General features: G+C 39.5%; 2 protein-coding genes across 5 annotated transcripts in view; one reads left to right on the top strand and one right to left on the bottom strand.

Annotated features, from left to right (window-relative positions):
• Positions 1–9251, bottom strand: part of PUDP (pseudouridine 5'-phosphatase) — a 90641-nt gene extending 81390 nt beyond the window's left edge. Inside the window, exons 1-2 of the mRNA XM_054164823.1 lie at positions 9176–9251; positions 8464–8601 (exon numbers count right to left, since the gene is read on the bottom strand). Of these exons, the coding sequence (XP_054020798.1) occupies positions 8464–8601; positions 9176–9251 (214 nt within the window). The remainder of the gene's footprint in view (positions 1–8463; positions 8602–9175) is intronic.
• A 682-nt stretch (positions 9252–9933) lies between these two features.
• Positions 9934–25466, top strand: part of STS (steroid sulfatase) — a 145989-nt gene continuing 130456 nt past the window's right edge. For 3 of the 4 annotated variants that reach the window (XM_054164909.1, XM_054164910.1, XM_009899399.2), the window contains exon 1: positions 18389–18614. The gene's annotated coding sequence lies outside the window, so the exon portion shown is untranslated. Of the gene's footprint in view, positions 10127–18388; positions 18615–25466 lie in introns of those variants that run through there. The other variant, XM_054164907.1, reaches the window with a different exon arrangement.

Below are 25466 nucleotides of genomic sequence, written 5' to 3'. Positions count from 1 at the left end.
TTCCATGGATGCTATCACACAAGTCATCCATGACTGTGACATTTGTGCTGCTATTAAGCAGGCAAAGCGAATTAAGCCCTTGTGGTATGGTGACAGATGGTCCAAGTACAGATATGGTGAAGCTTGGCAGATTGACTACATCACTCTACCACGTTCTCGTTCTGGTAAGCAATACGTGCTTACTATGGTAGAGGCGAACACTGGATGGCTGGAAACTTACGCAGTCCCACATGCAACTGCACGCAACACCATTCTCGGTCTGGAGAGACAGATCCTGTGGAGACACGGAACTCCAGAGAGGATTGAGTCAGACAACGGAACTCATTTCAAAAACAATCTTGTAAAGAGCTGGGCAAAAGAGCACGGTATTGAGTGGATTTTCCATATTCCTTACTATGCACCAGCTGCAGGAAGATTGAACGCTACAACGGTTTGTTGAAGACCACTCTCAAAGCCATGGGAGGTGGATCTTTGAAAAACTGGGAGAAACATTTAGCACAAGCAACCTGGCTGGTGAATAGTAGAGGTTCAGTGAACCGTGCTGGACCGGCACATTCAGATCTGCTACAGAAAGTAGAAGGTGATAGAGTTCCTGTTGTTAGAGAAAAGAACCTGTTAGGTAAAACTGTTTGGGTATTTTCGCCCTCAGGAGAGGCTAAACCTATCCAAGGGGTGGTTTCAGCTGAAAGTCCTGGTCACACTTATTGAGTAATGCAAGGGGAGTGGTGAAATTCAGTGTATTCCTCGAAGAAATTTAACTTTAGCTGAAAGAGTTTAATTTCAGACTGTTGTTCAGCTACATCGCACCCAAAGGAAGAATCCCTGAGGAATCTACAGTGCATGAACCCTGAGAACCCCGAGTCAACTGAGAGTCCCTGTGTTCCTGTTTCCCTTCACTTTGTCTGCAGAGAGACAACCTGTTTTCCATTTCCTTATTTCCTGACTTTTTTGGACTTCTGAATCACCTACATCTGATATAGCCAGAACGGACTATGAACTTTATTCACGAATTGTAAATATTGTTCCAGATTGGATGGACAGTACGAACGACCAATGAAATTGTTTAGAAGGCGTGGACTGTGACCGTTTGAGGCTGTGCCTTTAAGGAAGGGGTATACTGGCTAAATGTTTATAAAATATTTTTTATTCTAAACGAATTTCATTGGCTAATTGGGGGAGGTGAGATTGTTGAACCCAGCATGGCTGGGACTTTTTGTTCAGTTTCTCTTCCTTCGCTGTTTCTTTCGGCTGGACTGCTTCTGGGCTTCTCGCCAAGAGATAAGAACTAACTCCTGTACTAGGCCTCTTTTTTTTTTTTTTTCCCCTGTCCTGCTAACCACCCTTGTCTCCTTTTCTACCTTTTTTGGGGGAGAAGAGAGGTAGGGGGGTGAAAGGGGTGCAGGGGGAAGCCCCCTCTGTTGGGGGTCTGGTTTCTGGTTGAGTTCATTTGCTGTATATTCCTGTATATATTGTAAAATCCCTGTATTTGTGGTGTTACATGTAATCTGCTTCCTATACATGCTTGTAAATACATAGTCTGCTTTTTCTCCGACTGGCCTAGCCACGGTTTCTTTCTCAGTGGCGGAGGGAAAGTGGAGCCTTTCCTTTCAACCCACCACAATGATACCTTATTATTTACATTCAAAGCAAAATAATTGGAACTTCATGCACAAAACAGTGCACATAACCAACAAATATAAAATCTTATCATCTACAAAGAGATTTGAAAATTTGCATTTAGGCACAGAAAGAAACTATTTTTCATAAATGGTCAAACTGCTGTGTGTATCTTTACTAATCACTAAACAAAACCTTTAGAATCCCAGCACCTTCAAAGTACATGTCTCAACTTGTTAAATCACAGAACCACAGAACGTAGGGGTTGGAAGGGACCTCAGAAGATCATCTAGTCCAACCTGCCCATTAGGGCAGGATCCCCTAGAGTAGGTCACACAGGAACATGTCCACGCAGGTTTTGAATATCTGCAGAGAAGGAGATAGCACAAGCGCTTTGGGCAGCCCATTCCAGTGTTTTTTACCCTCTCAAAGTTTTTCCTTATGTTCAGATGGAACATTCTGTGCACCAACTTGCACCCACTGCCCCTTGTCCTACCATTGGCCATCTCTGAAGAGCCTGGCTCTGTCCTCCTTAAACATTAATGAGGCCACCCCTCAGTCTCCTCCAAGCCAGAGACCCAGCTCCTTCAGTCTTCCCTCATAAAGGACATCTTCCACTCCCTTAATCATCTTCGTGGCTCTGTACTAGACTCTTTCAAGCAATTCCCTGTCCTTCTTGAACTGAGGGGCCCAGAACTGGACACAATATTCCAGATGTGACCTCACCAGGACAGAGCAGAGGGGAAGGAGAACCACTCTCAACCTATTAACCACTCCCCTTCTATTAGGCCCTCTATAGAAGTGAGTGTGTGCAAGTCAGAAAATGAAAGCCATTGTTACTAGAAGTAGAAATTTAAAATCTCTTTGGATTAATTTATTTAACAGATGGGGTTTTGTTTGGTTTGGGGTTTTTTTGGGGGGTGCTTGGTTGGTTTGGTGTTTGTTTTGTTGGATTGTTTTGTTGGTTTTTTTTGGGTTGGGGTTTTTTTTTGGTTGGTTGGGTTGGGGTTTTTTTGTTTGTATGTTTGTTTGTGGGGGTTTTGTTTGTTTTTTTGGTGGTGGTGATAGGGTTTTTTGTGTTGTGGGTTTTTTTAAAAAACAGATTAATTTAGATCTGGTGCAAGTACCAAAAAAAATAAGTACCAAAAATACATTGCATTTGTGTGCTATTTATGTGTAACATTAAAATCAAATCATGGATCTTTCAGCTTGGGAGATGTCCTCTGTTAACTCCCCAGGGCAAAAAAGATCATTGTCAATGCTGCCCACTGCATTTTAAAATACGGTAACCACTACAGAAATTTAAAACTCCCTGTTCTATGATGCTGAACTAAGCTCTGATCCTGGATTATTCTAACCACAAACAACAGGCAATCATGTGGGTGGACAATTCAAAAATCAATCATGGGAATAATATAAATTAGACTCCAGGTTAGTATGTCTGCCAAAATTTTCCTTGCTGTTAAATTAAAAGGCTAGTTTTCAAGCATATGACAAATCTTATTTACTCTATTTGTGGTTAATTCCCTATGAGGAGACATTTTACCTATATGCAAAACTTGCTCAAGCCAAGAAGCTTTCATGAGGTGTTTTCATATAAAAATATCTTCAATCCATTTGTTTTTGCAGCAAAACAACTGAACTCAGGGGTAAGGAATATTTTTGTTTCCCTCTTCATTCCCCAAAATCAGACACAAATGGAAAATGGCAAAAAAGTAAGTTTATACTACTAGGAGCAGAAAACAGACTTACAAGATTGCCAGTCTATACCCTAAGAAGATTAATTCCTGCACTTAAGCCATATTAGAGAACAATCTAGAAAGGACTGATGTTTAGTTGAATTGGTGCTATTTCTTCTGATACAGAATAAATAGGGAGCTGTTTTAACCTCCCATTCACACTGTAAAATAAAACACAGCACGTACATAAGCAAACTCCACATGGATCTCTCACCAGTTTTCCTTTAACAGCAATTTCCTAGGCAACATGTGCAATGAAATGGAAGCAAGAGTACATTTTTGACTTGTGACAATGGGAAAGTAACATTAGGAAGAAAGAAAACATGCCAAAACTCTTATGAATCTCACAACACTGCAAAATGAGTTTAACTGCAGGTTAATTTCTCCCACATTATAAACCAGAGGTTACCTGTATGAGTAGCCATGCAGAGGCTGTAGCACATAAAAATACAAGTTGTCTTCGTACAAAAGAGCAACTGCAAAAACAGCAGCTTCTGATCCCAACTGCCTAAACCTCCTCTCATCCATCTGCAAATGGTCAGAATCAACTGTGTCTTGTACAGTCCAACATGCATTTGACTTATGGCAAAGGTACCTTGCATAAGCTACTTCAAAAACCACCTCTCTTTTAGATCTGCTTGAGTATGATGACTTATCCTAGAATCATACAATGCATTGGGTTGGAAAGGACCTTTGCAGGTCATCTAGTCCAACCCCCCTGCAGGTAGCAGGGACCTCTAACTAGATCAGCTTGCTCAGAGCCCTATCAAGCCTGACCCTGAATGTCTACAGGCACAGGGCCTCCATCACGTCCCTGGGCAACCTCTTCCAGTGTTCCAACACCCTCATCATAGAGAACTTCTTCCTCATGTCCAATACAAATCTACCCTTCTCTAGATTCAAAACATTGTCCTTTGTCCTCTTGCTATGTTCCCTTGTAAACAGTTGTACAGCTATCCTGCCAGGCCTTCAGGTACTGGAAGACTGCTATGTGGTTTCCCTGGATCCTTCTCCAGGCTGAACAATCCTAACTCTCACAAGCTGTCTTCATAGAAGAGGTGCTCCAGACCCCTTATAATTTTTATGATATTCCTAGGGCCCCACTCCATCAGGTCCATACCCTCCTTGTATTGAGGGTCCCAGAGCAGGACACAATACTCCAGAATGCCCCATCAGGGGGCATTCCCATACTTCTTCAAAGACACCTGTCCTTGCTTGAACTGTCTGTGCAATTACTTTTTGTCTTTTATTTTGACCACCAGGTGTCAACTCAGCCATGATGATCTCTTCCCTTCCTTGATTTCTTACACCTGGGGATCAAGACCTCCTGCACTCTATGGAAAGCATCCTTAAAGGTCTGCCAGCTCCCTTGTTACCAAGGACTGTTTCCCAGGTGGTCCTATTGACTACCTCCTTGAAGAGCTGGAACTTTGCTTTCCTAAAATTCAGGGTCCTGACGATGCTCCTTGGCTGATGCATATCCTTAGGACTGTGAACTCCACCAGAGTGTGATCACTGCAGCCCAGGCTGCCTCCAATCTTGACATCCCTAAGAAGTTCCCCTGCATTGGTGACCATCAGATCCAGATCTTATCACAGAATCACTGGAAATATCCAGTTGGAAGAGTCCTCAAAGATCATCCAGACCGACACTCAACCCAGGGTCAACACTAAACCATGTCCTTAAGTGCCAGAACCACACTCTGCCCAAACACCTCCAAGCCCAGTGACTCTACCACTGCCTTTGGAAGAGCATTCCAATGTTTGATAACCCTCTCCATGGAAAAAATAGTTCCTAACATCCAGCCTAAGTCTCCCCTGGCACAACTTGAAGCCATTTCTTCCAGTCTCATCACTTGCTGACAAGATGACGGTGGCCCCATCCTCAGTCCAACCTCACTTCAGGTAGTTATAGAGAGTGATAAGGTCTCCCCCCAGTAACCTCTTCTCAGGACTGAACAACCCCAGCTCCTACAGACTAAGATGCACTTTCACAACACTAAGGGATACCAGCCAAGTTCAGTAATCTACATTAAAATAATCACTACTCCTAACGAAAATTTAGCAAAAAAAGACTAAAATTGCTATACTAAGGTATCATGTTCTCTGCATGTTAATTTAGATTTAGTTCAGCTTTAAGCACAATTCTAAGAAATACCTTCTCTTTGCAGCAGTTTTTGTAAGTTCATTTATCAGTTAGGAAAGGTTAATATTATAAGTGTAGATAGTAGTGAGCATAATTTCAAATATAAAATATTTTCGGCCCTCTACAAATTTATGCACAGATGAACAAGGGCAACACTCAACCCTATCTGCATTCTGGTGGTAGGATAGCTGCTGCCTACAATTATGCAACAAAGCCACTTGTCATAGCTCAAAATACAATGTATGCAGTAAGTTGAGGAGATAGACCCTTGGAGGCCTTATTCGAGTTGTATATTTTGTACAAATTCAATAGATTTTTCCTTCTGTATCTTCAGAGCTGGTTTTGTACATTTTTATAGCATGCTAAAATGCCAGACTTGGATACTAAACAGTACAACTATAACAGAAATATTTATTTAGATATCAAGTATCTCTGGGGTTTCTTTTGGGTTTTTTTGAATAATTTTATGCAGCTAACCCTATACTGTGTTATGTGTGTGTCAAATAAGCACGCACATAAATAAGTTTAACACTTTTAATTATACTACATACTAGCAGTTAGAACAGTAGTCTACTATTGTACCAGTTCTGAGCATTTATTGTAAGGATTTGAAGTAGAAAAGCAAGTAGAAATGTAATACCACAAACACATTTGTTTTTTTAAAATACAGCACTGCATCAAAAATTAAAATGTAGGTACTTTTTTCCTTCTGGTTTATACTACACAGTGAAGTGACTATCACTTACAAACTGCATTGCTGCATATGTATAATAAAGCAGAATGTACCTGTAGTACAAACGCAAGTTTTAATACTGCATCTGGAGTTTCCTACAAAAGAATAGTCCATCAATTAATTTTATCTATTAAACAATAAGCTGTCTAAATGTTCTGTGCACACACTTCACTTACTAAATAAGAGCATTACCTTCCAGTGTACTAATTTTCCTGGCAACTGAAATAACAGCTGAACCCCGCAAGACTTCATCTAACAGCATAAGGGGACAGAGAAGGTAATCCAAAATGAGAAAGCCCTAGAGGGAGGGTGAACCACATTGACTGTAAGAGGTGAAAAAATTATGTATGATAGTATGATAACTCTTCAGCTAATACAGGTACAGAAGGACTGCAAACAAAGGGGATGAAGTATTTCACTAGTGATTTAGAGGCAAGAACTTCCCTGTTGAAAGTAAGCTGATATATGAAGGTGAGACACAAGGACAATTTAATCAGTCTCAATTATGCTAAAAAGATGGGGGAGACCAAGGCACAAAAGATCAGACCCAGCAACACTTTCACATTGCCTAGACTTAGCCACTAAAGTATACAGGGTATATAGTGTAACACTTGAATTGTTTCCAAAGAAGTGCCTCAGACCTCAGTTAAGGATTTTACAGTTATGAAGCATTCACAAATATTTGGGGAATCTTCCTATAGAAGCTATCCTATCTTCGATAATCACAATCAAGTAAGTTAGCTATAGAAAGCAAGTTTATGGCACATTAGATCAATTTAGTCTTTAATTTTTCATTGTTTATAGATGAATTTTTATTTTTTTAAATAAAACCAGAAAGGTTTAGAAGACAACTTCCAAATCCAGTTACATATATTTTCACACACTACTTTGTGGGAAAATGATTGCAAAACCTATAGCTTCAGATTCTGGGGAAAAAAAAAAAAAAGGGTCACAAGCAGTTGAGGTACTTTAAGTTTAAATAGTGCAGTTTCAGATAGCCAGTACCACAAACTTCGTTTGTGCTCTTTCAAAATATTTTTATGTAGATTTGTATAGCTTCTAGAAATATGCATGTTTATCATTTTCCATTAACATTACGTGACACATTAGAAGTTTTGTGATGTTTTAATCAAAATTCCATGATGTCCTAATCAATCACCAGGCTGGGGAAGGGAGACGGATATCAAGAAAGCAGATACTAGAGCTAAAAAGGTTGCCTGGAAGAAGCACGTGATCCTAACTGTGGTAAACACTACTTATTTCTCACTAAATACTGAAATAGCTCAGTCACTGTTCTGTACAGCTTGTTCAGAGTACAGATGAAACCAACGGAAGACAAGGCTCTAGAATGCTTGAAACTATCTGTTACAGTGGGAGTAAAGCCATTTTTGCTTTAAACTACAATAACTGAATTGCCTTTGCCTGTTACATGCATGAAAGACAGAAAAGTGCACATTTCTTGGAAATTGAGTAATTCATTAGACTTCACAGCAAGTTTTCCAGAAACTGCAACAACTTGGGTTTTGCAGAAGGAAGGCATACATCTCGGGTTCACACTTCACATGAATTCACCCACATTCAAAACTGCTTCCTGTGCAATAATCCACATGGATTATTTTAAAAAATAAGTTAAATGCAAAACTATTCAATTATTCCATAGGAGACACACAGCAGAAGGTTCTGACTCTGCAAACAGTTAAAAACCGATTAAATACTATTCTAGTCATAACGACTTAATCAAACTTCAAAATCCAATCTAGTTGTAGCCTGGGAAAGATCACAGAACCCTGCAAAGCTGAAAGACTGCCGATACAAAAATTAGATGATGACTATCACAGTGTTTTCCAGAATTTTCAGTTAAGAGACTGCAACTCCAAATGCTTAAAAATGCTCTCTTGTACCCTGAACAGAACAAGCAACCCTCACACTCCTCTCAGCCACCTCCTACCTCCTGCCCCTGTGCCGGGGCAGTGCCATAGAATCATTTAGATTAGAAAAGACCTAAGATCATCTAGCCCAACCGTTAACCCCGCACTGCCAGGGCTATCACTAAACTATGTCACTAAGCACCACATCTACACTCACACAGCCTGTTCCAATATTCAGCAACCCTTTCGGTGAAGAATTATTTCTTACTAACCAATATAAACGTCCTCTGGCACCACTTCAGGCCATTTCCTTTCGTCCTACCACTTGTACCGTGAGAAATGAGACAGACATATAGCTTACCACAACATCCTTTCAGGTAGTCGTAGAGAGCGATAAAGGCTACCCCCCTTTTCTCCAGACTAAATAGTCCTAGTTCCCTCAACCGCTTCTTATGAGAAAGCCCACGGCCTGGAGGGTTCTGCAAACCGGCAACCCATTATTTGCCATTTCCGCTTTATTTGGCTTTTAAACTCCAATCTCGCCCTTGCTTCCTTCCGTATTGCCACTCTATTTAGTCCTCCACCATTAACAGTAAGCGCCCTTTTCAGTCTCAGCCCCAGATCTTTTAATTTGGGCCAAATTTGCCCCTGAAGGCAGGGAGTGGCAGGACAAAGAGAGGGCAACAAATCGTTTCCTACTGTTTTATTCCCTTCAGCCTAGTTTAATCAACGACGCCCGGGGCGCGCTACATATCTGCCCAGAGCGCGAAGGGCCGTGAAAACACAACAGGAAGCAGCGGGCCGGGGCCGGGGCCGGGGCCGGGGCCGGGGCCGGGGCCGGGGCCGGGGCCGGGGCCGGGGCCGGGGCCGGGGCCCTTCTGCTCCGGTGTCGCGACCCCGGGAGGTGCCTCGGCGGGGCGGCGCCCCGAGGTGGGGATGGGAGGGCGCTGCCTGCTGCCAGCTACCATCCCATGCCGCCTGGACTGATGGGACAGGCCTCACAGCACAGTGGGATCGGCTCGCGCGAGGCGGGGGCCCGGCCACCGCAGGGGAGAGGGGTGAAGGCTACACACCCAGCAGGAGACCGTCCATGTCAAAGATGAGGTGAGTAACTGGTCGCAGGGCGACCGCGGAGGAGGGAGCGGACATGGCGAGACCCGACCAGCAGGGAGCCCGCGCGGCAGCGGTGGCGCAAGCGCGCTCCGCCGTGGCGGCAGGAGCCGAGGGGAGTGGGGCCCCCGCAGGACTAGGCTGGGCCGGGCCACGCCACGCCAGGCCCGGCTCCGGTGGCCGGCAGATGTATTGATTCTAGGACAGACATGGGGAGGACCGGTAGTCGCTGCTAGGCACGGCGCGGGGGGGATTTTCTGAGGGGTTTGATGTTGTATTTTGGAAACTAAGTCCATTTTTCTTCCTGGGTCCTCTTCTGGTGGAGGACTTGGATTTCTAAATGCTGTCTAGGACTGCTTACGGGAGGGACTGGGGATTTGCTTGCGTTTTGACGTTTCAGCGTCAAAATTGTTGCGTGCCTGTGTAGAGATGCACAAGGATGATTTTATCTCTGATTCCTAATTTGAGCCATAAACGAAAAGCAGCAAATGTATGTTAAACTGTGAGGAAGATGTAAAACTCCCATCTCTTGGGGTCGCTGAGTGTGTGAGTCGTTTTGGGTGGATTTTATTTGTAAAACATTAAAGAAGTTCTGAAGCTCAAGAAGCAAAGCAAAATCTTGCACAGACACGTACTTGATTTTGCCTAGGCAGTTGTAATGGAAAGAGGTAACCTTCCTCACCAGTCATCCCTATTGGTTGGTTTGTTTGTGTGTTTTTTCAGGCAGGTAGCTCACCGTTGGCCACGTGGATTGTTGAAATACCGATTACAGAAACAGACATGAGAAGAGCTGTAATATTAGGCTCCCAAGGTGACTTTGTGGCTTGAAGATTTGCACTGCTTTGCAGTTCTGTCCGAAGGCAATGGTTAATTGCAGCGTCGCATGTGTGAAGTCTTGTCTCTTTTCTCTGTAGGTAGGCCTCTCAGCAATTTTTTTCTGGAAATGCCTTCATTTGAATTGGCAATACTTTACTGTTTTAGCAAGCTTAGTGTTGTTTTTTTAAAGCTCAAGCTACTTCCACTACATATCTGAATTTGAATTTAGCTTCCTTACACATCTTACACTCAAACCCTATCCCCTAAAAGAACCCTCACCCTGTATTTGTGAGAAATATAGATACAAAGTCCTCATACTTTCTTCTATTTTGGAATTAAGATGACAAATAAACCTTGCTTGGCCTTTACTTGTACCTTTTTAATAATAAAACTTGACTTGCAAACAAAGGGTTTTTTTTTCAGTTTTGGGTTGGTTTTCTGATGACAAAATGAGACAAGTTAAAAAAATAATAATAATTGTATTTGATAATGCATCTTAGGTCCTACTTTCGTAGACTATGAAAAGGGCTCTGCCCAGTGCCCTAAATGCCTTTTAAAAATATAATGTGTAGTCATGACATTCCTGCATGAGATTTAAAACATGGATCCTTTGCTTCCAGGTCAAATTTTTCTTGTAACATTACAATATGAGCATTAAAAATGCCCAAACTGTTTTCTTTCTGCAATAAATATTGTGCAACAAGTCAGTATTCCAGCTTTGTTTCAGACAACAATTATGTTAATTTCCTTAGTAGTTCACTGAAGTGGGGTCCTTGTTAGAATAATAGGGGAAATTCTAAATATATTATATATAAAAGTATTCTGCTGTTACAAGAAAGAATGTGTTTGTACTGTAAGAGCATGTGCTGTCATGGTGAATAAGAATGTGAGTAATGAGGTTGTATGGCAGTTGTAGCTGAGGGGGGATTCATTCACCTAATTAACAGACATTCTGAAAAACCCATCTTTAACTGTATTTGCTGACACAGTAACACCTGAAAACAAGTACGGAATTAACAAGGTAACAAGAAAAAGCACATCAATCATGTTTTCATTGTCTAATTAAAGAAAAGTGTAAGTAATGTGATGGTAACTTCCTCCTCCAACCCCCTCAAAAAAGGAAACGTTTTCTAGCATGTGAACTATCCATCTTGAAAACATAAGGATTATGCAAAACTTTTGAATATTTTAAATGGAAATAAATGCTAAAGACCTTTGGGAGGGGGAGGGTGGAAAGTATAATACAGAAGATGAACTTTTGTAGGATTAAGTGGCCTGTGTTACAAATGTTATTGTGCACCTTTCAAGAACAGTCCGGTTACCTGACAGGCTGATGACCTCAATTACATTTTCTTTACCCTGGCACATCAGTGATAATCTGTGCAATGTTAGCTTACTTGATTTATCAAAGCTACATTGGAACACAGGAATATCTTCCCAATATAGACAAACTCATTAGATTTTTAGAGCATGACTAAGTCTTTATGAACATAATGAAACTGGATGGAAGGTCCATCAGAATTTTTAATTCATGGTGGAACATAGTTTCTAGATGTGTAAGTGAAAGTGCTGATTTAAGTTTTATTTGAGCTGTTTTACATATCTCATGTCTCAGCAGTAGTATTTATTTTGTTATTGGTTGTTTAAGAAAGAGTAGAAATGAGACTGAGAATTGCACAGTCTGTCTTTGTTTTGTTTGCTACCTTTTATTTATTTTAAGCCTATTTCAAATGATTAGGACTTCAGTAATGTCTGAGCTGAGGAAAGCATATTGTGGCAGAGATAACTCTGAGAATCAGTGGTTACTTATACACCTGGGATCATGATGCATGCTTATTGAAAAGGGTGAACTTGGCTACCTGATATGTAATCATGCAATTCTGAAGAACACAGTTAAATTAATGCACATTTTCATATTGGCTTGTTGACTGGGCATATATCAAATGAGATTTAGTAAATCTTTACTGAGTTCTGAATTGCATGGTCTAACATGGTACATACACATGCTGGATATACAGTATAGGGTTTGGAATGACTGTAAGCTGCCTATAGGTAGCCCTTCTTACCCCAAACAAGTTTATTGTCTCTGCCTATAGTAATATGTTAAAATCACTTGGTTTTTATGGTTCTTGCATGTGAGATAAGGTAAAAATGCTAAGGTGCATATCCATGGGGATATTAAGTATGCAACGCTGGGGGTTTTTTTACACAATATTCAACCATTTTTAACCTTTATGTGTTTGTCTGGGTTTTCTTTACCTTAAAGCTGTAAAGTTTTCCACATCACTGAAACTTAGATGACTAAGTTCTTTTCCTGGAGAGTATAAGCTTAAGAGAATATGTGTAAGTGTTTCCTCAGGTAATCCACTTAACTCAAAAGTTGCAATTTCCTATGTCCCTACTTCCTATTTTGCTCAAAACATGGGTTCAGTTGCATATTTTCATACCATTGATAAGAGTATCATGCACTCTGTGTTTCACACAGAAATGACAGACTTTATTTTTTGTTCTCCAAACAAACCTTGGCAAAGTAATATAAACAGATTATAATCCATTTTGGCTTAAATATTAAAAAAAGCATCTGAAGTCTTAAATAACAAGGGATCTAAGAAATTTTCAGATATCGTTGCAGTATTGATGGGATTGTACAACACAACTGTTTACAAAGCTGGGAATTTAATGCCATGCTTCAGGGCCTCTTTTTGTCTCCTTTGAAGTCAGCGAGAAACATTTTCTCTCCTATATGGTTTGTGAATTAGCTTTTTGGCATAAACTTTGGTCTTCCGGTAAAATACCAGCTGCACACAGGCAAAATGTTCAGGTGATTAGCAGCGTTATTGTAACTGAAATCCTGAAGTTCTCAAAGGATATAGGTCCTGCTTAGCTTTAAACTATGGGAAAGATTGGGGCAGAAGAGGTAAGATCTGATTTACAGCTTGTTTTGGTTTTCCTGTCTGATACGGACTTCCTCTGTAGGATAATTTGCAGTGTTTATTTAACTTTATATTGTTGCAGAAGCCTTAAATACGCTTTATGCTCGTGTTTGGGTTTTTTGTTTGTTTTTTTGGTGTTGGTTTTTTTTTCTTGTCTGCATGCAAATTTTATGCCTTTTTTTTCCCCCTTTTACAACAGTTTGGTTATTACAAATTATACGGGAAAAAAAGTACCATATGGAATATACACATTCTGTCAATCTTACTGAAGAAGACATCCTTCAGTCTTGTGTTCCTTGCTCAACCACTTTATAGGCTGCAATAGTTAGATCTACAGATGGAAAAGAGAAAGAATTTGATGCTCAGAATCACAAGGTCTTTAAACCACTGATCTGTGGTGCTGCAGATGCAGATTTTAAATGCACATGCCCCACTCAGCATACAACCAGTTGAAAATTTGAATCTCCAGAGCTCAGACATTCTGCATGCTTTGTGGATGGATGCATGCCCTTCAATTTTTGTATATACCCAGAAGAGTCAAGCAGATAAATGAGCTCACTGACACTTAGCCCAAAATGTCTACATGGTCAGAGTAAACATGCTATCAGGCTAGATATCATAGGGAGACTGTTGCAGACCAGCTGTTACGCAATACCACAACCCTTTTTTTGCAATCATTCTAGCAGTCTTTGTGCCTAGTTCTATCTAGCTAGAGAATCCATAACAATGTGCTGCAACATACGAAGTATCAACTCTGATCAGGAAGCAGAAATGGTAGGAAGGGAGATGGGCAGGAGCAGTGCCAAGCAGACTTAGTCTGCTGCTTTTGGAGTTCCTTTTACTGATGAATTGTGTTAGATATATAGGCTGTTCTTGATTAGGGCAGTTGGGAATTCCATGGCTGCAGGAGTTAGTGTATCCCCTATCCAAATCATAATTCCATTTTTAGAATTCTTCTCTTCCCTCCTGAAGCCACTGCTCTGGTTTCCTGCCCGTACATGTGGACACACAGACATGTACTGGTAATGCACTGTTGCAGACAGCCTGTCAAATATGCTTTGTGAGCACTAGCATGTAGGACCCAGTCTAATTTTTGGATGAGGAAATTGTCACTTAAGGCATATTTTTACATACCTTGAGGAATCAGATGCAGTGTGTTGTAACAAAATATATGAGAAAATTATGTAGCCTTTATTTTGTTTTATGCCTTGAACTAAAATACCCTCAGCAGAAGGTCAATAACTGGTACTTGTTTTCATAAAACATTCGTAAACCAAGAAACACCCTTTGTAAATACTGATAGAGAGATACCTAGAAGGAAACATTGTAATGTTGGTGCTGTCAAGCCAGTGAGACCCTAATTGTTTTGTTACTTTTTTTCCTAAGCCAGCTAGCTTCACCTCCTAAGTGCATTTCAAACATTGTGCCTCTGTAAGGTGAATGACTGCTCACAGTGACACAGCAGGAGTGAAAAATTCTTACCTTTTTATTTCAAGTGCTTATATACAGGTAAGACCACAAGAGATGTTCAAGATCTCAAGTTCTTTGAGACAGACTTGTTAATGTTTAAAATGTCTGTCTAGACATTATGTGTAAAATTTTCTAAGTCTTTCAGTGAATCTCTTCCTACTAGGATATCCCATGTTACTTGGTTGTTCTACTTTTGTTTATTCATTTAACAAATTTCATTCCTTTAACTTTTCCTCAAAACTTACTAGTTTAGCAGTTTGATTGCTCTTGAGAATTCTAGTTGATCCTTAAAGAAGTCCACCACACATGCAAGTTTATAGCTGTGAGTTTTATAATTGACAAATAGGAAATCCATGTTTTGTGGACAGACTTTTTTTAGTCCCAGATGCAGCATGCTTTTGGATTAACGTAAAGACTGAATTACCATTTGGCATAGTTTTATTTTGTTCACTCTTGAATGATTTGTAATTCTTACAAATATTTCTCACTACTGATGCTTACTCAGGTTCTTCCCCTTTTGTACCAAGCTGAAAGCTAAAAATGTTTTTTGCCTCTTGTCCAATTGAAATTTACTTTATGGATAATTTCTAAGTGTATCCTCACTAATTAAGAATAGTCACTATTGTACTTCAGTGGAAGAGAGTTTGAAAGATTTTTCCTCATCTTTAAGTAAGAAAAATTATCTTGCAAGCCTGATGAAGCAGTCATCTTCAAGAAGCTGTATTACACAATGAATTGTTTTATCACCGTTTCAAAAATGCTGTATGTATTAGTGGCTGCTACAAGCAATAGGGAATGAGTATTATATTAATGACTAGATTTGACAGCCTAGTCCCAGTGTTTTCAGTGACATTTTCCTTTTTAGACCAAAAATTATGCCCTCATCTATAAAAATAATACTAAACCAATTTTCCAAAATTTATTAGCAAGACTTCTAATATTAGCATGGCTATATATCCCTATTAAGTAGGATGTGCTATCCGGAGACTAGCCTCCTTGTGTTGTGGTCTTGAAATGAGATAGGATGAGTCTGTGTTGTTCAATTGGAGAGATTTGAGGCAAGCCTATGTGCTTCACGAAGCACAGAGCTTCATTCAGTCGATATTACTCTTGTCACTGAAACTCTAGAAGAGACTCTACCCAGTGTCTTCTGGGATGGAGTCTCCACAAAAACTTCTTAAAGTTGGTGGAAATACAGTAAAAACTTGCCTACTTGCAATTTTTAAATGTATTTAGCTGAATGATTGCTTGCTTTTTGAAGATCCTGACAAAGCATGGGGACCTGTATGTTCACCTGCTTTTTCTGACTTCGTCACGTCCAGGAAATAAAGTACATTTTCTGGTAAATCCAATAAAACATATTTTTCTTGTTTGTTCAAGCCCATGTTTCTTTAAAGATCTTGTTCTCTTTGTGACTTGAGGTAATTCAAACAATTATTATTTGATAATCAAAAACTATGGTTTAGTGACTGCAAAACCTGGATCCTTATTCTTACATGGCATAGCCAATATGTTGTTCTAGCTAAACTGCTATAGATAACTTTTCACTAAATTCAGCACAAAGATGAAAAAAAATACCCTAATCATTTGACCATGTCACAGACCGTGTTCCCTACATAAAAGCCTTCCTCAGAACTACATCCTCTGCAATCCACAGGTTTCTAAAGTTTGTATCAAGGTTCTCCTACATCCTGCAAGATGACTATATCGCTATGGAATTTTTAGAGTGAAACTTATCACTACTTTTTTATAACTAAGACAAAGAATGAATGAAGTTTAAACATTTGGGTTTTTTTAGTTGAAGATTTGTTACAGAAAAAAAAAAAATCCTTTAACATCCAGTAATCCAATTGGTACAAAGTGCCTAGGAATGGTAGGGCTCTGTCTTCAATTCTGGATATCTGTGACTTTCAAACACATCTTCTGAAATTAGTTAAATTCTATGGATTTTTTTAGAATAAAAGTTAACAAATATCCCTTGTCCATTTTTAGCTCTGTTATCGGTGTATTTCATTTAAACTCCTGTTAAATTCAAGTTTGTATTATCAGATTTATGTGGAAGCATAAGCACATTAAGACATGCACCAATATTCATGCAGTTTAACACAGCAGTGTATCATGTTTTGATTTTACAAAGGTCCATGTACTGTACCTGGTAGATGAATGGTTGGTGGCCTGATGAACTGAGACAAAAGGTCTGCCTCACTCCAGTTCTGCCTTTCCATTAGATTCCAGTAAGTCCAGTTGTGCATCCTTCTATCTCCTCCTGTTCCCAAATAGTATTTAAAACATAATTTCCTCTACCAATTTGATGAGTTGAACCATGGATGTTCAAAGGTAAGCAGATACCATATGCCAGTTGGTCACCAGGAGACCACAGTATCTTTTAAAAGTTTGTAACAAATTATGAAAGAGAAAAACAAAGTATTCATGTGGGGCGAAAAACAAACAAAAACCTCCAACCAAGCAAACAAACCCCACCAAAACCAAACACAAAAAAAACAATCCACTGGTAATTCATTAAGCAACATAGATCTGTACCATAGCATTAGAGAATACATTATTGGGTAATGTATTCTATTTACCATAGCCTAAATGAAACCTCCTTGTTAGCATTTCAATCTTCTGTCCTACTTATGTTTTGAAGTCCTTGAGTATTTGTCACTTTAGCACTACTCAAACATGAAGAAATCCAATCAAATTCCTGCCCATTCCCCCCCGCCCCAAGTTCAGTCTTCATTCACTGCTCAGATTTGGGTAGGAAAGGGGAAAGATACTAGTTTTTTCACTCATTAATTCATTATAATTTTTTGCATACTGTTTTCATTAGAATGAATAGAAGTTTTTATACTGCATTTTGGTTTTCCATATGAAATGCCTCGAATTGTCATGTTACTCAGCACAGAGAAGTGTTCAATCTTTCTATATTTTGGCATACATATCCTTGTATCATTACTGTCTTCTAATTTACAAGATTACAAGTTTTTTAATTAATGTTTAATAATAATTTGTTTTAATAAAATTTATTGTAAATAAATATACATCTTTGAAGAGTTGGAGAGTATGTACATAGGAAGCTTGAAGTAAAAGGGTTTTTGTGTTTTGCTTATGGATTCTGCATATCATCGGTTACTCTTATGTCTGTATGAAGGATCTTTTTCAGTGCCTTCTAAAATATGATTTATCTAAAAATATTGGAGATTTAAAACTAGCTAATTATTTTAAGGAGCTTGACAACATTTTTGTAAATTTTCACTTGTTACTGCTTTCAGTAACTACAAGATAATAGGTGCAGAGTATTTCAAAGGCTTAAGGTGGAGCTAGCATTTCCTATTTGTATTTGAGATAGGTAAAGGTTGGCAATTTAATGTTTCAAAATTGTTTATGGTAGAGAGGGAAAAAATGGAGAACAAAAGCTTTGAAGAAGCTGTACTGATTTCTTGAACTGCAGAAAAACATATTTCAAACCTTATGTTTAGACAGTTATTCAAAAACACTGGTTCAGTTTGAGTTCTCTCAGTCATTGTTAACTTCAATATTTTGTCTTGGAAGAAAAGAAAAAAAAATATTCAAATTCAAGGCTTGAATTCTGTTAAGTTTCACTGACATCAGTTGTGGCACATGTTTGGATATGCGTATTCCTATTCCTGCTCAAGTTTCCATGTGGAAAATACATAGATTGGAGTAGAGGGGGGAGGATAATGTGTAAACATGAAAAGTTCTATAACTGATTTTTCATATTGGCGTCCTTGGACTTACTAGGAACAGTAACTTTCTGGGAACACATACTGTTTCTAAGATAATGTGTAGTGAGCAGAGTGGGATGGACTATGCTGTAGAGAGAATTACTAAATTGTTCTGTGCATACAGTGGAAACTTTTGAAAAACTGATTGAAATTATGGTTAAAATGGTGTTTTAATGCACTAGTTTCTTAATTAGGTGTGTGCTTATAAGCATTCTGAAAACACGTGGAGATTGTTTGCTACTAGTGAAGTAGTGTCTTATGAAGGAATATTGTCAGTGTTGTGTAACAAGAAGTTGTCTTTTTCAGTGTTGTCCTTCTCCACCACCTTTGTGTTTCAGTTCACATGATTGGACTTTGTACCTTTTACCCGATAGTAACTGTGCAGCCATCTTGTTTGCAAACTAGAGGCAGGAACTGGAACGATTCTGTGCTGCAAGGTAAAATGCCCCTCCTGCTCTTAAGTGTGTTATATATATGTGATTTCATTGCAAACATTGATGTCCTATGTAACTGGAACTAATATTCTTGCACAGCTCAAAGTAAATTCTTCATGACAGGAAATTTGCAATGATGAGAAGCAATATAGTGAATTCTTTTATTCTTTAGCTGAATGCAATATATTTTACATAAGAAAAAAAAGCATAAAAGAATGCTAATACTGTCTGTTTACTCTTGTCTGTAAGGTTACTATCAATTATTATCAACTAGTGGCAATTTATTTTGTAACAAAATGCATTTTATTATTAGGTATTGCAATAGAGTAAATCATTCCCTACCTGCAGCGAGTTAAAAAGTGTATAAACTACACTTAAATTGTGAAAACAGTTTGAAATGAAAATAAAGCAGGGTGTGTGTGAGCTAGAACATCTTCCGTCTTTGCAGTGGTGTTTTTTCTCATGCCATTTAAGCTCTGTTTGTTTAAAAAGTAATGACAAAAGTGTACTTTTGATTACAGACCCTGTTTCAAGAATCAAATGGATATGAATTGTTAAATAGTAGTGGAGGGAGTTAGTTTCTGAAATAAGCTTGTAGTTTTGAAGTGTCTGGTTTGTGTGCAGTGTATGTAACCTGACAAAATCCATTTGATTCAAAAGTGGAAGTCTGCAAGATTTAACTGTAACATTTCAAGTGGTATTAAATCTACTATCTTCCTTTGTAATATCATACACATCCAACCTGCTAACTAGGGATTAGCAGCTACTGAGAAGACAGTATCTCTTAAGAGGAATCACCAAAATGGGAATGCAAGGAATAATAGAGAAAGAGAAAAAAATAAGGGAAAAATAATCACTTCTGAATAGTCTCTATCTGCCAGGCTTGACTACATTTGGGCAACCACACTGAAACAAAGAGTAGTGAGGAGAAGACTATTTGACCAAAACAAATGTTGAACAGAATCTAACCACACATATTGTTAGTTATGCAGTTTTGTAATGACTCACTAATAATATGGATTCCATACATCCTGTTTTCTCAGAAACATGTATTTTGCTTCTGCCCTTAGGGTTCTCTGTAGGTGGATTTTAGGAAGTTCAGGCTTGTTTTGAGGTGTTACACCCCAGTCAGACCAGCAGCTGAAGCTATTTTAATACCAGAAGACCCAATAGGAAGCACTGTAGACTGCCTCCTAGGGAAAGGAGTTACAGAGGAGACAAGGAGAGAGACCCAGCAGCATCGAAACAGCAATGGTAGAGTGGCAGTGATAATAGCAGTACCTGGGCAAGCAGAATTGGAGGCATTGAAAAGCTGCATCCAAGAGGTATTCAAGTCTGAGTTCATAATTATGGCATATTAATATGGGATTCTTGTGTAGAAAGGGATGTGGAATAGCTTAGGGCATGGTTTAGAAAGATTAGAATTACCGAAGAGTTTGTGAGGTATCTTGATTGTATGAGAGGAATTTTGGAGATGAGGAGGAATGAAATAATTTAGTGTGAGAAGAGGCATAGGAGGAAGACCAGACATTTGAGTTGGATTGTTTGTTAAGTGCTGAAAGACTGTGGTTATGACACTCTGTGCTGTAGGCATAAAAATATGGACTGGTTCAAGTACACAGTGATGATCTTGGATTTTTTGCATTCCAACCTGGAATTCTATTCTATTCTATTCTAACCTAACCAAAAGTTTTAAATTAAAAGGTAATAATGTAAAAATGATCTAATTTTTTTTTGTCATGCTAACGAATCATTCCATCAACCATACTCATAAGGAAATCTTAAGACACAGATCTCAAATAGTTCTGTTTTCTTCTGATGTTGTCTGAAACTAGGCAGTGGTGGTTGTATGATGTTGTATGCAAACATGCTTTGTGCAGGAATCCCAGAAATCCCTAGTGTTACAAAATGTATTGAAGTAGAACTCAAAAGTCAGTAAACTACAAGGCTACTTTATCTACTTTTTTTGATTGTTTGTTCTGTTTTGGTGATGTATGTATTCTGCACTGCAGACAGGACTGGCAATTATCATGACAAAAATTAGAAGCTGTTGGCATAGATTAGTCATAACTTCATAAGAGGTCTCATGTCTCCAGTTCATATAAGTTATTATAGTAGACCTCAGGATGTGTTGTCTATGATAGAAGTAGTCCAATAAAAGGAATAAAGTATTAATTCCAGAAAATGCATGTTGGACAGAAGGAGTAAAATCTTCTCTTTCACCGATGAATAGGGTCCAGCCTTTAAAAACAAAACATTTTGTTGTACCTGCAGGGACAGCATGAATGAAAATTTAATTTCTTAAACTATTGTTGAGAAGCTATACAAAAGCTAAAAGGAAGCTAATACTGGTGTGCCACAAAATACTGTTTTGGAATACATTTTATATGTTTTTAAATGTTATACAAAATAAGATATGAAAGTACAAAATACAAAATTAAGTGAATTCCTGTAGTCTTGAACTAATGATAATTTTCATTTATTTTGTTATGTTGGGATTTTGCCTCTTAGCTCCTACGTGTTCTGATACAACAACAAGAATTAACAAATTTCCTAGAGTCCCTGTGAAAGAGAGAAAGAGAGAGATTTAAAAAAGAAGAGAAGGGGAAGGGCAAGGAAAAGAGCAAGAGTTTTCTACTACGGGGCAGAAGGAACCTGGACAACTTGTGGCTTGTGTGCATTTCTTCACTGTCTGTCCAAGTTACTTTTCTGTTAGCCTCTTACTGTATTTTAGGCAGATATTTTTAGTCTTTGAATTATTTGCTGTTTAAGATATCCTGCATTTTAAGACTTGAATTCTAATTGTTGCCTAATCCTCTGATGTTTATGTTCTCTCCTTCAAACATTTTGCTTCACTAAGTATATTCACAATTTTTATTTTTTTTCTTGTTATGGGGGGGTAAGTCAGATATTCCTCTGTAAACTTACTGAAATAAACAAATTATTAAATCTTTGGGATAAAAAGTTGGCCAGTGTAGAGACTTATTTTGTATGTGTCTTTGCCCTTTGAGTTGCATTTTTTAGATTTTGATCTATGTAATTTGCAGTCAGGCAGTTATATAATCATTATGCAGGTCACATTCCTTTTAATAATTGTGCAAGTATTCTGTTCAGGATAATTATTTTCCTGGTTTGGAAGATCTCCTAATTTCCTGATCCATGTCTTTTGTTTCCAATAATTGTGTTTGATTTTAAAACTATTTTGTACTTTTAGTGTTTACAGTGAATAATGTTAGTGGAGTATCTCTGCATTAGAACTGGATAGAAAATGGCTTACTACCTTAGTATTTTCCATATATTTATGTATATATGTTTCTGAAGCTTGTGCCTCCCCCCATCCCCATATTAACTGGAGCAAAATAGAAATTAAAAATGGATAATTCTGTTCATTTTGTGCTAGTTTTGCATCAGGTTTATAAACATGGGAGCTTTGAGAGATAATCCTAACCGTGTCCAAAATAACATAGTAAAGATATCTTCATGCCCAAAAGAATAATAAAAGTTATTTGTTTTCACCTTGCAAATGTTAAACAGGCTATTTTTCTACATGTAAAAGTAGAGAACAATTTAGTTTTTAAATTGTGACATTGGTGGGTGTTGGTCTCTTTTCCCTAGCAACAAGTGATACAACAAGAGGAAATGGCCTATAATTGCACAAAAAATGAATCAGCTTAGAGATCAGGACAAACTTCTTAACTGAAAGAGTTATTAAACATTAGAATACACACCCTGGGGAGATGGTTGAATCCCATCCCTGGAGGTGTTCAAAAAGAATATAGATGTGGTGTTGAGGGACATGGTTTAGCGCCAGACATGGTAGTTAAATAACAGTGGGTCTCAATGATTTTAAAGGCCTTTTCCAACCAAAACAATTCTATGTTTATATGATTTTATTAATCTTTTAACATAATTTTTCATGAAACACATTCATTACTACTAACTGAGTGAAGACATACCATTCTCTGAATATTAATTGTATGACAGAAGTAACAAAAAAAAAAATTGTTTTAGAAATGGTAAAGAAATTTGGTTTTCAATAAGTGATTGCATTTACTTAATTCAAATATCTCTTGTGCAAAACAAAGAGGAAGAAGAAGCTATTACTTTATTGTCTTGTGGCTTCCTTAGACCAGCACCATCATTAAATCAGCTGATCTTGAATTATTTTTTACTTAAAAAGCTTTTCCATTTCTATCCCTGATAAAAGGCATACATTTAGACTCTGGATGGATTGGATCACAGCAAAGAAACTTTTGGCTAATGCAGGTGAATGAAAGTAATTTGCTATTGGATCCATTCATTCCTGTTAAGTGCGGTGGGTTGGCTGGTTCTAACAGCCAAATACCCCCACAGTCTTCCTCACTTCCTTCTGTCCCCTCTCCAATGAGATGGGGGAGAGGAGGAATAAGAGTGAGGAGCCTCACAAGTTGAAATAAAGACAGATAAATCACTTACTAACATGTGCAGAACAACTTGGGGAATTTAATTCAATTTATGCCAAGTGGCAAAAATATTTAGTTACTGATTGGGGTATTGGGAAACACCAAAAAGGACAAACATTTAAATATGCAGGAGAAACTGCTTTCCTCCCACTTTTCCCGGCTTAGCTTCAGATGCCTCTCCTTCACACTTCTAGTCACCACACTGTTACTCCAGACATCTCCTCCTACTGTGTTATTGTTGTAGGTTGCTCTCAGTCCCTTCAGTGAGGCAATGGATGGTGAAGGACGACCAAGTCAGTGCTTAGCCATTTCCCTCTGCCACTCCTTGTTGCTTTTTTTCACTATCCTGTAATGGGGGCCCTCCATAGCCTGCTTGCTGCAGAGTGAAGCACCTCCTGCTACTCTTGCCTTGTTGTTCCCTCCTCTTCCTCTCTGCCCTCTCCAACCCTTCTTTCTGTGTTCTTTCCCCCTCATTTATTTTTTCCCTTTTCTAAATATTTTTTCCCAAGGTGCCACCGGCTTGGCTCATGGAATTAGTTCTGTTCTGTAGTAAGTCCATTGCAGAGCTGACACGAACTGTCTGAGTTCAAGACTGGTCTTTTCTAACGTTCATGACATACATTCTATAAGTGGCTTAGTATTATAATTAGAACTCGATTGGAAGTATTTACAGAATCAGTTCTATATTTATATAACGAAGGGTGCAGTTCCGCCGCTTGGCCACTAGATGGCGACTCGACAGAACGCGGGTGGCTTCTAACTACATACAGCAATGTTTCTATGTGTCGCAGGTTACTGCTAGACGCGGATGCTTTGAACTGAATTCTAGCGAGTGGAAAGCACGTGGGAGATACTTTGTAGCTGTTGTTTGTAGCAAGGTTGAGTTCTGTCGCTGGATTGTTTCCTAGGCTGGTCTGCACGGCGGCGCTGGGTGGCTTGTCTCTCTCTGCGGCAGTGGAGAGGAAATGGAACTTAGGCTTAGCTAGTAAGCAGGTTCCCTTCACAGGACTCGGCAAGTTCCCTCCAGACGTTAGGCAGCAGTCCTGGTGAGGTCGGCCCGTGGGGCTGGTAGAACGGGGTCGGCCCTCAGAGTCGGCTCGCACGGCAGGGCGGGGCGATAGTTCCCGATAGGCAGGCTCGGAGGCTTCTGATGGGGCATGGCTGCAGGCGGGAAAGACCCGGCAGGGGTTGGCCTGGCTACAACGGGTCTCGGGGCTGATGTAAACAGCCTACGGGAAGAAATGCGGCTGCGTAGAGCAGTGGCTTCCCGTCTATTTAGCTTAAAGGAGCAGCGGGACTCTCAGAGAGGTCCCGGGCTTGGAGGAGTATAGGCACGAACGGTGCTCTGGATTTCCCTGAGGTTTACAGGGCTCAGCGTGGCGGCTCCTCACTCACGATAGCGGGGTTATGCATATGTGCAGACTACCAGACTTGGTCAAGTCCTTTCTCCCCGGCAGCTGGGCAGATTTTACCTTCGGGGACCCAGTCCTTTGGAGGCACGGTGGGCTCTCCCGGTCGGTGTGACTGGCTGTAACGATGCTGGGCTTCTCGGGCTCAGTGAAGGTCCTCCCTCTGGAGATAATTCTCAGAGCTGAGGCTCAACGGGCCTGCCTGGATACGGGCTGCTTCTTGTTGTGCAGAGGCTTCCAGTATGCTTGCATGTATGAGAGAGAAGAACTAACAGCTATGAGCTTAATGGCAGAGGCTATAGCACGAGCATTGTCCCCTCCAGCAAGGAGAGAAAGTGAAAGAGGGGGCAACTTGTTTACCAACTGGGGTAATACTTATAGGTTCCTAGAGGCTGGGTTTGACCAGTGGGCACTCTTGTAAACAACTGGCTTCAGCCTATAGAAAGTGTGAAGCTAAAATTCTGCCTATACTTGGTGTTTGCAGGAGCATCTCAGGCGATGGGTGCGTGCAGGGGTCCCTGCCGGCCTAGTGTCTCCTTCATGAAGGAGGGGAACTTGTCCACATACTGGGACAAGATTCAGTATTTGGGCATAATGTGCCTTCACCATACCTGTGTGTGTGCAGCCCTTAGGCAAGAGGACAGCAGGGACAAGGCTGTGAACGATAGTGAGGCTGAGCTTCCAATCTGTTGATTAGTCATTTCTGACAGCAGCTCCTATGAAATCTCATCTGGCTTGAGTTACAGTGAGGAATTTAATCTCTTGTAATAGTATAGATGTTTTTAATTACCTCGAGCATGCTTTCAGGACAAGATGTAAGCAGGTGAAGACATTTATTACGTTATACAGCAAAGTTACACAGTCTATCAGAAGGCAAATGTGTCACATCTCAGTTGGTCATTTTCTACTGGCATATGTGTAATTAAGGCATACAATAGGTCAAAACAACAAAAGAATATTTTAACACATCCAACCAGATTCTGCCCAGCTTCTCTCCTTAAGTT

The sequence above is a fragment of the Dryobates pubescens genome, chromosome 10 (assembly GCF_014839835.1).
Source record: "Dryobates pubescens isolate bDryPub1 chromosome 10, bDryPub1.pri, whole genome shotgun sequence".
NCBI lineage: Eukaryota > Metazoa > Chordata > Aves > Piciformes > Picidae > Dryobates > Dryobates pubescens.
This window is presented reverse-complemented; position numbering and strand designations above follow the sequence as displayed.